Source organism: Caloenas nicobarica, chromosome 3, assembly GCF_036013445.1.
Source record: "Caloenas nicobarica isolate bCalNic1 chromosome 3, bCalNic1.hap1, whole genome shotgun sequence".
Lineage (NCBI taxonomy): Eukaryota > Metazoa > Chordata > Aves > Columbiformes > Columbidae > Caloenas > Caloenas nicobarica.
This window is the reverse complement of record NC_088247.1, coordinates 24,252,593-24,265,470: the sequence shown is the minus strand read 5'-3', so window position 1 is coordinate 24,265,470 and position 12,878 is coordinate 24,252,593. Positions and strand designations below refer to the sequence as shown.

Here is a 12,878-nt window from a genome sequence, read left to right as displayed (position 1 = left end):
GACTAGTCACCTCAACTAAAATAAACATGTTGATTTTGAATCACTGCTGCTTTCTCTGTCTTTTTGTGTTTTATAACAGAAATGTGCCTGTCGGATGAGATGTAAGACAACATGACATAGTGCAGTCTGATGAAACATGAGTGAAAGCTAACATTTTGCAGTCTTATCCTGCTCTTATTGATGGCCATGTGCAGTCTCCCAAAGGCATGTCCACTTCTGTTGAACCATGCCAATCATTTCCCTCTTGGATTTTGTCTCCTGAAAGCAAGCCAGACATGTAATGAATCTGAGCCTGTATGTACAAAGTTGATCCTTTTCTCACTGAAATCTATAGAATCCTTGTCATTGACTTCAACAGGAGTATGATAACACTCCAGGATACTTCAATGGTCATTGTTCAGAAAGGCTAGGATATCAGGATCAGCCACTTCCACGAGCCGCTCCCCCCCTACCTCAGCTATTTTAATTAAAGTTAGATCCTTTGATCATCATAAATATCAAAGCTTTTACTTTTGACCTAGGGAAAGTACAGGCAATGTTGTCTTTGTACCTTGCCCAGAAAATTATTTTGCATTAGAATACTCATGGAAGAAGAGCCATAAGGATATCTCCTGGGAGTAGTAAATTAAAAATGTCTTAGAGAAGCCTGTCTCCATGTCGTTTCATGGAAGCCATGACTATGAACATCAGAACAGCTCGCAGGTCCGAGGGCGATTCTGCATCATAGACCTGGCACTGACATAGCAGATCAGCCTACGTTTCACCCACCCTGGCACAACCAGCTTTAGCACTGCCAACAGGAATAGCATCCACTCGCTGGGCTTCTTCTGGCTCTCTGTTTCCTGTCAGTCACACAGGCTCCTGAGGATGAGTCAGTGATGCAGATGGCTTTTTTGTTTTGTACAGTATATTTCATGTAAAATGAACATAACCAGGTATTGCTTGTAACAATCCCTCAAAAGGTAGATCTCTTCTATCTATTTCACATATGCCTTAATCAAGGATCAAAAATCTCTTTGGGCAATCCAGTCCAGAACTAGACCCTGAGATAGTGCTTGTGTGTTTTGATGTACAGACAGTATGTGAGGACAGAGGCTGGATGAAAAGGTCTGAAGGAGCCTGAAGTTTCTGCAATTTCATGTGCTTTACCTCACATAAGTAATTGAATATTTGGGTATTTTTTCAATTTGGTAAATTTAAAACAGCATCCACCATAATTCTACAAGAAACGATTGTGTAGTGTAGGCAAAGCCAGCTCTGACAAGTACAGTATCTCATGAAGTGTTGCATTGTTAGGAGAAAGCATTTCTTTAAGTATGTAATATTATAAATATCCACTTGCATGTTTTAGAGTTCCAGTTTGCACTGTCATCTAAGTTTCTTAATTTATTTGAATTCAATTCATTGTTCAAACTTTTATTTCTGTAACCTATCTGAATTGCGTGCATGGGCTTAATGAGTTTAATTAGTAAGTAATTATACTATATAGAGTATTTATAAAGTATTATTCTAATCAGCTGTGCCTTAAAGCAAATGTTAATTGCATTTTTGTCACAGTTCGCAACATTTCTTGCCATTATTTACAGATCTAAATAATCAATTGAGATACACACAATGGAAAGCGTAACACTGAAACATTGTATTTAGAGAAATAAAACTTGATCCTATGTAGATACAGAAAAATATCTTGTTCTTTAGCCATTTACTCCAGTATGAACAGTGGGCACCAAGTCAGACTGGCAGCATTTTGGCACATGCTTGAATTGGTGTAGATAAGGTCAAAGGATTCGGAACAATGCTAAATCACACCCATGGTTACTCACGCGACTGTGTTACTGGTGCTGCAAGATGGTGGTTAGCTACTCTTTTCCGAATTTTGCTGTGCACAAATGTCAGCTACTGACATAATGACTCAGGCTACGTCACCCTCCATTCTATTCCATTGCTCCATTAAAATCAGTAATTACTTTAATGCTGTGCAAACGTATCAATGAGATACAAAACACAGGGAGCTAAATTTCCTGTGGTTAAGGTTATTAGAACATGCAATTTCAGTTCCAGTCATGAATGTCTCTTTGAATTTATAATCTGCAGGGAATATGCATCTATTGCGTCATTTCCACCCTAGTAATGTTACTGAATATCGCAGATTGCATATGTTTTTGCTGTATAAATTGATTAACATCAAACGTGCAATGAAATCTGTATTTTACACATGCATTTGTTGTTATGCTACCTATATTTTGATTGTATTTAACTTTGATAATGATGCAATATTGTTTCCTAAGTTATATTGTTAATTTTTCATAGGAAAATTCTTCTTATATGTGCATTGCGTGGGACAGTAGTGCCCATATTTTGACTTATATAAAATATGAATATAAATAAGAAACACAATTATGTGTATGGAAATAATATACCTGTCAAGAGGAATGTTTCATGATTTCTTGCTGTAGATCCATCAAAAAGCATTTTCTTTTTATGTGAAACCTAAATTCCTCCTGCAAAATGCATTTGTATTAGTAAAGGTGATTGTTTCAACACTAAAATCTAATGCAATATAATCTAGTCTTTCTAAATTCAATTCTAAAACTAACTCTTCCATCTTTGAAAATGAAACTTCTGTAATGGCTGTCGAAGAACTTATTGTCAGTCATTCTCTTTCCTGAAATGATGACTTAGCAATCTAATTTGGGAGATAGTATTTGTCCTTCTCCATTGATGTTAGTTGACTCTGCACTGGTAATTAAAGCACACTGAACTGAAAGTTTCTGTTTTAAATGCAAAGAAATCATGAATTAAAGTAGCAGAGATGAACAAATTTGAAACTTTTTTACTGGACTGATTCTGTGGTCAGACACAGGCAAAAAAATGCTAGAAAGCCTGTTGGATAACCAAGGTCATGCATAAAGTAATAACTGTCAGGGAAAAAAAGGTAGTTAACATAGACAACACTCATGTAGCAGTTACAATGAGTCAAATGGATTTTTCCCAGCTTTCAGATCTGGGCTTTTTGACAATATGCTCTTTCAGTAATAGTATGAAACCAAACTACTTGAACTGCGTTACACTGCTCAGCCTCATGATATCGGCATCCAGTGACAAAGATGATAATAAAAAAACCCCTGCTTTAAGATCCTGATATGTGACCAAGGCTGTCAGTGGAGTGGTCTGGGAGAGTGGCATCAATAAAAAATGAAAGTCAAAGTGACAATACTGAAGTGATCAGGTTTGGTGCAGATAGTTATACTGTATATTGCAGGAGTCTGTCAGAGGGAAATAAAGAAGTCCTCTTCTCCGAGTAGCTTGCCTACAATTGAGTTGTTCCTATTCCAGTGAAGCTTAGAAAAGAATTTGGATTATTGTCTCAGTATTTCACTAACAATGAAATCAGCAATTTCGTTTTATTTACCTGAGCTATACCATACTATCTCATTCTACCAGCTGTTGCTAAGCAACTGTAACAATAATAGTCATGTTTATCTAAAGCCTCAATTTATTTTACTTTATTTTATAAAGGTAAACAAATAAAATCCACCCTGTCCTCAGTGATTGCCAGCTGCAGAATGAGTTTGCATCTATGAAGAATAGTCTTGGTTTAAAGGACACTAACTCTGTCTTTAGCTCAACATTTTACAGTATAGAATCTTACCCCCTATAAAATAACATTCTTCGTCACCACTTCCTATGTATTTCAGATCTGGTATACAACTTGCACTGTTTTCCTCTTGCTTTGGTGCATTTTCTTTTCTTCATTTTCATGAATCTTAAAAATAATTAGAGTAAATGCAAAGGAAGAACAAAGAATTCAGAGAACTTTACTGGGCTAATATAACAATTATTGAAGGAAAAGGGATAAAACAACTTCATATAATTTACTTGCTTTTAACTAAGAACGTATTGCTTTGTCAGAAGGAAGTACTGTCAAGCTGTAGCCTTGAGAGAGCAATTATGTTATTTTTATTTTTTTTGTCTTTACTAGCAAGTGACGCTGAATTGATGGTGTTGCAGACCAGATTATTTAAAAAAGCATTAAAAGCTCTTTAAAACAAAATGTTTTGCTGAAAAGAAATATTTTGCTGCATTTTATTTCCCCATTAACTTGTGTGAATATTGATTTATTGGTGGTTTTGGACATTCCAGTATTGAAAAGGGAATGTGAAATATCTTTTTCTCAATTTGTAATGGCAATGTAATCGGACTGATGTATAATATGCATTTCAGCATTGGGAACTTCATTAAAATAAAGAAAAAAATTCCTCATGCCAGCAATTAAGATGTTTTGCTCTGGTACACAGCAAAGCTACCATTATAGCAGGATTTGATTCAGAACTTCTTGCTGAATAGTAATATTATCTTTAACCTTCAGGACAATTTCATTTCAGTTGGGTGCTGAATAAAGGCTTAAATATGCATACAAAATTGCACACAAAGCTATTGCCTGACTCTCAGAGTACTAATCTGAGACTTTAAAAACACTAGCTTTCCTGTTTCATCAACACAATCAATGAATATACATCCTGCAGCTAGAAGTAAGGACTCAATTTAAAACGTTTTATAGACTGATGAATTTGTAGTCACTTTGTGAATGCCTGCATCAGAATTTAAGGTTATTACATGCATTTGCCAACTGCTCATCTCATGAAAAGTGGATCTAGGGAAGATCCTAGACTGGTCACAGAGAAAAATTGCAGGTTTTGAATGGATCAGTATGTAAAGGAAATAAATCTCAATTCTGAAACTGAGCTGCCATTTTTTCTTGAGTTTTAGCTTTAGCCGCCAAGCTACAGAATATTTAATGATTCAGAGGCAATTAGCTGTGATAGGAAGGGTTGAATCCAACAGCAGTGAAGCTGCCCCATCTCTTTGCCCCAGATGCAGGAAGGGGCAAAGCTGAGCAGTTTTTCTCAGTAGGCGCACACAGAGCAAACGTATACACCACATACATATGCATACCTATGGCCAGACACACAGATTAACAGAGGTAGACACACTCAGCACTCGTATGAACTCAGGCAGCACCAGCAGCCTCATCCTGTTTCCTCTCTCTGGCTGAGAAGATTGGAGGTCCACCCACATACACACACACAGAGCTGACCACAACTTCCCTTGTTCCCAGTAGCCACCCTCTGTGGTCTTGTCCTTGGAGAAACCTTCCTGCGTTCCTCTCCTTGTCACCTTCTCTCTAGCTTATCTGGACAGACCACAGCCAGCACTTGCGCACTCCCTTGCACACCTGTGCTGGCTCCCGGTGCTGCACACAACCAAATAGGGTCTGGCCCTGGTCCCACCTGGGGCTGTCACTTGGTGTCACTCAAGGGGGTCTCCCCCGTCACTGGCACCCAGGCACACATGCCCTCTGGCCCATGGTCTAGCCCAACTGCTGGCACCCCAACCCACACTCACTCCAGGCTGGTACCACCCACCCATGGGGGTCTACAACCCCCATGGGGCCACAGCCAGACAGGCCACTATTTACACATGACCAGCTCTGTTTGTCCCCTCACACCTCTATTTTCTCACAGTTGCTCCTTCCCAAATCATCTAAATCCATCCCCTTCCCCACCTCTGGTTTCTTCCCTAAACATCCCATAATAAATCTTGTGCAATCCAAAAATGCTCTTCCCTGGCACCACATAACATGTCCCATGCTCGGTCTGGAAGGTGATCTGGAGCTGCTCCTCTTGGCCCATCATGGTAGGCATTACACTGGGACACTGGGGTGGAGCCTCTACTGAGACAGTCCCGAGAGGCCCCGGACAAGGGCGTCCCTTCCTCTGAGTCTTTGCTTTGGGTTCCCACCTGCCCTGGGGCTCCCTGTGCTCCTCTGGGCATCTGGAGATGGTCCTGCCATGGGCTGATGGCTCCTGGGATGGGCCTGGGTGGAACTGGGGCACGGTGATGATCGGGCTTCGCCATCTGCCATTGTCTCTCTGTGCTCCATTGTGGGTGCACAGATGAGGTTTTTATCATATAACCTAAGAGATCATTACTAATTATTTCAAATCAAAGAAGTTTTAAACAATTTCTCACTAATTCTCCTGAAATTAACTATTTTTGCTCACATCTTGCAGAAAGATTACATCGTGAGTACATTTACACTGTTCTCATTTCACATTGGGCTGGGACTGTCTTGAATATGCTTAAATATCTGTAGTTTGAAGCTTTGTGGCACCAGTTCTCCCTGATGCTGGAAGGTGATGGTGGATTAGCAAGCAGACGCTGGCACGGTGCAGGCAGCTTCTTCATGAGATCTTTGTGCTGTCACTGCTGGCTGGGGCATGCTTCAGTTTTGACAGGAAAGATGGTGGCTTGCAGTTGTGAAAAAATCCCCAGTGACAGCTAAATGAAAAAGAACTTGGTACTTTCTGATTTGATTAAAGTGTCTTTTAAAGGTGTTGTGAGGTTTACTTAATAATTTATTTTTGAAGGACTCTTGAAGTAACCAAATGCTGTCCAAAACTGTCCTCAGAAAATAGTTCCTTCACCTCTCTGGCCATTTGATATGTCTATTCTTGACTGAAGTTAATTTAGGAAATAACGATTTTATCAGGTGGTAACATTGTCAGAAGATGGCTTCAGGATATACTCATGAGGAAGAAGCAAGAGGCCTGGTGCAGAGCACGGCCAGTCGGCAGCAGGAGCTGGCGTGTTCCAATAATTGATTGACAAATGGTTAAATATGATATATTAAAGAAGAATCAAGTCTTTATTTTTAAATTATGTGCTTTTCAAACCTATTGGTGTTCTCTGAGTGGGTCAGCCTGAGTGTGGATAAAGGTGATCAGAATTCCAAACGACTTTGAAAAAGACTTCCCGGTAAAGACTGTAAAAGAAACAAATCAGGCAGGGCATAAGAAAGTCTTCTAAAAGTTTGGCTAACAATTGTGCCTCAGGGACAGGAGAAAATGGCCAGTTTTTGCAATGGAGGGCGTCACTGTGGCATCCCAGGGAGTTCTCTGCTGGCATCTGTGTTGTTCAGTACACTCATGAATGATCTGCAAAAGGGGGTAGCAGTGAAGTGACTGTGATGATAGGAGGTTGTGAGTTAATAAAGATGAGGACCAGTTGTGAAGAACTACAAAAAAGGCCTTATGTGACCAAGTAAGGGGATGTTGAAGTAGTTGATGAAATTAGAGTAGATGAATGTGATGTGATGCACATAGTTATGAACTGCAGGGGGAAAAAAAAGTTAAATCCTAATTTTCCCTGTAGAATGACAGGCTCTAGCCTCGCTATAATTCTGGAGGAAAGGAACCTTGATTATGATACATGGTCCTATAACAACGTCAAGCCAATGCTTACCTTAGCAAAAATCCAGATCAAATTAGTAGGAGAACAGAAAAGGGATTAAAAGTATCACTGCGTAAATGATGTGTATACATTTTCAATATTGCAAGAAGTTCTGATATCCCTGTCTCACGAAGGGCAAAGCTGCAAAAGGTTCAGGGAAAGGTGATAAAATGGCTTTAGTACAAAGAACAGCTATATAAAGTAGAACATTTGAACTTGGAAAAAAAACAAGCCTGGGACATGATAAAGGTCAATAAGATGGAAAATGGCATAGAAAGCACGAATAAGAATCATATGTATGTTCGCTTTTCATACAAAAACTTAGTGGGAAATCAAATGAACCTAACAGATGGTATCTGCTGAACAAACACATAGAAGGGTTTTTCATGTTTTAGGATTCCTTCTACAATACGCTAAAGATCCTGAAAGTTAATACAGACTCAGAGGATGACTGGTTGAGTTCATGGAAAAGAAATCTCTCAAGGGCTATTAAACAGAAAGATGAAAGGAATGTCTTCCTTTTAAGAAGCGCCTGAGATGCAGATCTTGAAGGGGAGGGGAGTTTTTTGGCAAAGTCCTTCCTAGGTACCTCCTTTGGTTTGCTGGTGGGGAAAAGATACTGAGCTGAATGAGCCTTAGATCTGGCCAAGCACAGCTGTTCTCATTTACTTATCAAACTTACCAATAAAACTGTAATTCACAGTAGAATCTACTTTAAACAATGAGGGAGATACAATCTTGTAGACATCTCAGCCTCACTACTAGCTACTGCATTTTTCTGCAGCTGCAGAATGGAAGATATCACTCAGAGTGACAACAAGAATGTGACTTCATTTTCATTATCATTATTGTTCAAAATATCTTTAGTATCACTGGCTTTACTATAGTTAGTTTTGGTGCATTTTGTAGGTTGCATTTTCAAAATACGTATATCTTGCAAAAATTGCTTTCTGTGTAAGTATGTATATGTATGCATATACATATACTTACATCTGTATATATGTATAAATACCTTATGAATTACAAGAATATAAGTAGTTGTCTTTTTGCTTGTTTCTTGTAGAAACATTTGAAACTTGAAAAAAATCTGTACTTTGCCAGTTATTATTATTAGACACGGGTAAACGAGGGGTTGATAGACACGGTCATGATAAATATAAAGGCCCAGGAACATAAAAGTCCAATTTTCAGAAAATATTGTGTAAATTTGTATTTTGTGAGTTTTATTCAAAATCTTATAGCAAAGCAGGACTTTAACTCTTAGTGATTCTACTACCCATTTGACCTCAGTGTCTAAGACAAATTGCAGTAGTTTAAGTTTTCTTGGTAAGTTCACACAGTTCACAACTGAGAAATGTTGAGCCTGAGCAGGTGCAAATAGGGCTGGTACAGGATATGCAAAGAACCTAAGATAAAATAAGGGAAAATCAGTGTAAATGATTTTCAGCTATAAGCCAAGAGTGTCATTCTTGTTAAATTGCACTGTTTATATCATAAAATTAAAATAACTGTCCTGAAATATCTTTTTACAGACAGCATATGACAGAAAATGAATGCTAACAGGATAGTTTATGTACAGTCTAATACACCTTTAATATTGAAATAATCCAGTGTACTGATATTGTACTCTATCAATGACTTCACATTTAGTGAAAAATGGAAACAATTGCTTTTTTATTTGAAAAAGTGAATTGTATGGGTAGATCTTCTTTTTAGGGTGTATTTAGTTGTATTCAGCCTACATTCTTTTCTGTGCTTCCATTCAGCCCAGCAGAACTACTTAAACTCCGCTGATATTAATATTTTTTTAACATTTTCTTGTTGGTATGTTCAGTTTCTTTCCTTGTTCTTATTCTCTTTCTGAATTTCTTGGACTTTGTTGACCATTTCTGCTATTAAGGCACCCATAAGAAACAAATTATTCTTAGTTAATCTCATCAGTGTCCTCTTACTGGTCTGTGGTGTCTCTGCAGTCAGAAACTGCATTTTTTGTGGGATATTGCTTTGCCAGCTCCTATCTAATTTGCTGCCATCTGTCACCCATAAGTCTCTTCATTCCTGTTCTCCAAGTATCTCCTACTGAATCTCTCTGAAGTGATTTGATGCTGAATTTACTTCTTGGCAGAGGTAGAACATTTGACAGTTCTGGAAATTTTAAGACTTATGTGTATTGATAGCACAGGTACTATACAGATAGCAGCTAATCCTTATTTCCTGATACTGCCCTCTAAACATGCTTCGTGTCTTAACTGGGCAGGGACAGACCTAGAATATTGACAGTTTTCTGGAGTGGCACAGCTCTTAAAGGCTCTTTGGGTATTGCTTAATTCAGAATAGATAGTCTATTCACAACTGTCAGTGTCCACCCATGAGATTGCCAGGAATTAACTGTGTATTTAGTTTCTTCTAGGATTTTTTGAGGTTTTTACTGAACACTAGGTAAATAACTGTGTATTTATATATATGCATATAAAATTTAGAGGAAACCTAAATAACATTTCACAGTAATTATTTTCCTTTATGGTTCTCCTTTGCCTCATGTTTCTTGGGTGCAAAGTGAATAGGCATGTTTATAAATAGTTTCAGAACTGAAGGGGTATACATACACAGGAGAACAAAAGCAAACCGGAGAAAGAAGGGGTTGTGTGTGGTAAGAAATGCTTAAGTTAAAGAGGGGTACAACATTGGCTGCCTCATATATCATTAGAGTTTGTTTATTTTCCAAAAGAATGATGCACAATAACTTGAATTTAACAGTAAGGAGTACCAAACAACTTTGGAATAAAGCCGGGAGCAATCACTGACAGTAGCAAAAACTTCTGCAAGTAGGTAGCAAGTGCTTCTGTAAGGAAGCTGCTGAGTTGTTGTCATTTTGGGGGTGAGAGGGCTCACTACCCCAGCAATATTCAGTTTTACTTTAAGCCTCCCCTAAGGGATTGGGGAGGTAAACTGTTTGTCTCCCTGGAGGTCAGAAATTTAGTTAACATATTGCATATACATATACAAATACCTATGGTGTATTACTTTGTTTATAACCAGTGTTACAAATTTCTGCTCCTACAGCATAGTTCTGTCTGATGAATTGGAAACTTGCACTTGATAGCTCTCCTTGTTCAGTGCAACCCTTTCACACCACAGTGGTAGGAAAGCTGCTGTGCGGCATGGCTTGCAGGGGTTAGGTATTTGATTTACAAAAAACAGTTTCTGGATGTTGGAGACATGAATTAGCTTGCTAGAGTGTTAGGGTGATGGGCTGTCATTACAATTTTTCTTTTCTATTTTCAAAACTTTATTTCTGTTGCAATTATTTTAAATTTCTTGTGACACTTATATGACATTTCCCCTGTGGCTGTAGGAAGAGGAATACAATACAAAGCATCTGCAAGAATGTGGACAAATTACAGCGAACAGTACATAGCTGAAACTTTCATGCTAAATTCATGGTATAATTTCTTCTTCGGGAATGTTTAATAATACCAATGTTTTATTAAAGTAATGTGAATTAATTGGTAGATATGCTAGAGAAGATTTCTACTTTAAAGGCTTCCTGAATCCTTGTAGCCTTTTAATCTGTTCATTAGAGCTTTTGTTATATTTGAAATTTAGTAGAAAATCATTACTTATTAGTTCTTTAGTTTTAGCAGCAAATCCTTTTTATTAAATCCATTTTATTAAAATTTAGAAACTTCCCACATGCATTTGACAGCACTGCTCTGAAGGATACAGTCTCAGATACCTACTGCTGGGAAGTTAAAAATAAAATTGCAGCCTGAAATACTTTTTCAGTTTAGGTATAACAATAAAATGCTGGGATTATACTTGTTCTGAAGTGCTTAAAATGTGTGTAATAATCCAAACATTACAGTGCACAGAATGTCCTTAAATTTTTCTCTATTCAAATATTTCATTAATGCTTCTCTCCAGCCCTGAGTCAGTACAATCATTGTATGTGGGACTAACAAAATCAAGTAGGAAATTAGCAAGAGTGCACACTGTAAGTCAAGGTTTCTTGCTGAGGACTTCCTATTAATGAGCTACCATACCCTCACAAGGTCTGTAGGATGTACAAACCAGACACAAATGCCTGCTGAGTAAACCCTTGGTGTTATTTTTTAAGAATCCTAAAAAAAGTTATCATTTCCCTGATCACAGTATACATGGCACTAAAAGTGCTATACCACAGAAATTTTGCTGTGTTTTCAAAGTATAAAAATCTTAATGTTTGTTGCAACAGGATGCATAATTAACGTGTGTCTATATTTTGCTCTCCACATTGAAAGTATGTTTCAGAACAGCAGAAACTCTAATACTTTAGTATTAATATAAAAACTTTATAAATGGCATTCACCAGAAAGCTCTGAACACTCTTCGACATTAAAACTGTCAGTCTGTTGAATTTATGGCATCAAGGCTAATTTCACATTTGCATGATAAGTCATACATTGTTAATACTACATAACCTCAAATAATGATTCATTGCATAAAAATATGGCAGGTGTCTCAGAAAATCCAGTGACAGAGCTTTTGAATCCAGAGGGAAGAATAGTACGAATGCAATTTTATGTGGTCTTTATAATCTAGAAAAGATACTATAAAATTAAGTTAATATATAGTTACTCATGTAAGAATATATATATACTGGGGGAGGGGAAAATCACCAAAATACATGTTTTCTTTTCTTCTTTTCCAGGTCAGAACTGTGGAGGCTTGGTACAGGGACCAAATGGTACTATAGAAAGTCCTGGATTTCCTCATGGTTATCCAAATTATGCCAACTGCACATGGATCATTATCACAGGAGAACGTAACAGGATACAGTTGTCATTTCATACTTTTGCCCTTGAGGAAGATTTTGATATTTTGTCAATTTACGATGGACAGCCACAGCAAGGCAATTTAAAAGTGAGGTAAGGTACCTTTTTGCCGTCTTTTTTTTTTCTTTCTCTCTGTCTCCCTTTCTTTACCTCTCTCTTTCTCTCTGGAATAGTTATTCTGATAATATGTTACAACTATGTTTTCTTTCCTTAGTTCTTCCCCAGCCAAGGGGACAGCAGTATCCCAAGATCTCACAGCAAAATACGTTAATCCAAGTTACAGATCTTTATGGCCCTAGCTTGTCTACCAGTGACATCAGTCGTGCTTAAAATCTGCACAGTTCAAGGTCAGCTTTGGTAAAAGCTCTGAGCACAGGAGTATCCATGTTACAGTAGCTTATTTTTATATAACTGTTCCCTGATGGCCCAGAATTGGCCCAGAGACCCTTTCCTGAAGGCACCTGTCCCCAGTGTTTGAAAGAACTCTTACTGAGATCACACTTTAATGCCATGCCCACAGTATTTGAGTCAGAGGATGGGTATGCTGCTTGTGTGAACAGTGCCCAAGGGTCTCCCATCAAATGTGGCACATAAGAAGTGGGTCATACAGTAGTTTGTGAGAGGCACAGTCTCATTAGTGGATGTTGGGCAACCTCTGGAAATGTTTGCCAGGTTCAAACCTTAAGGTGCCTTGCAGATGATCTGAGCTAGAATTGTTTGACTTTGCCAAAAGTGAAATTCTTCTCCATCTCCAAGACAATTATTAAGTAA

General features: G+C 38.0%; 1 protein-coding gene across 1 annotated transcript in view; it reads left to right on the top strand.

The window, feature by feature from the left end:
* CSMD1 (CUB and Sushi multiple domains 1) overlaps positions 1–12,878 on the top strand; it is a 1,102,582-nt gene that overhangs the window by 214,817 nt on the left and 874,887 nt on the right. The window contains 1 exon segment of the mRNA XM_065633007.1: positions 11,984–12,200. Within this exon segment, the coding sequence (XP_065489079.1) occupies positions 11,984–12,200 (217 nt within the window).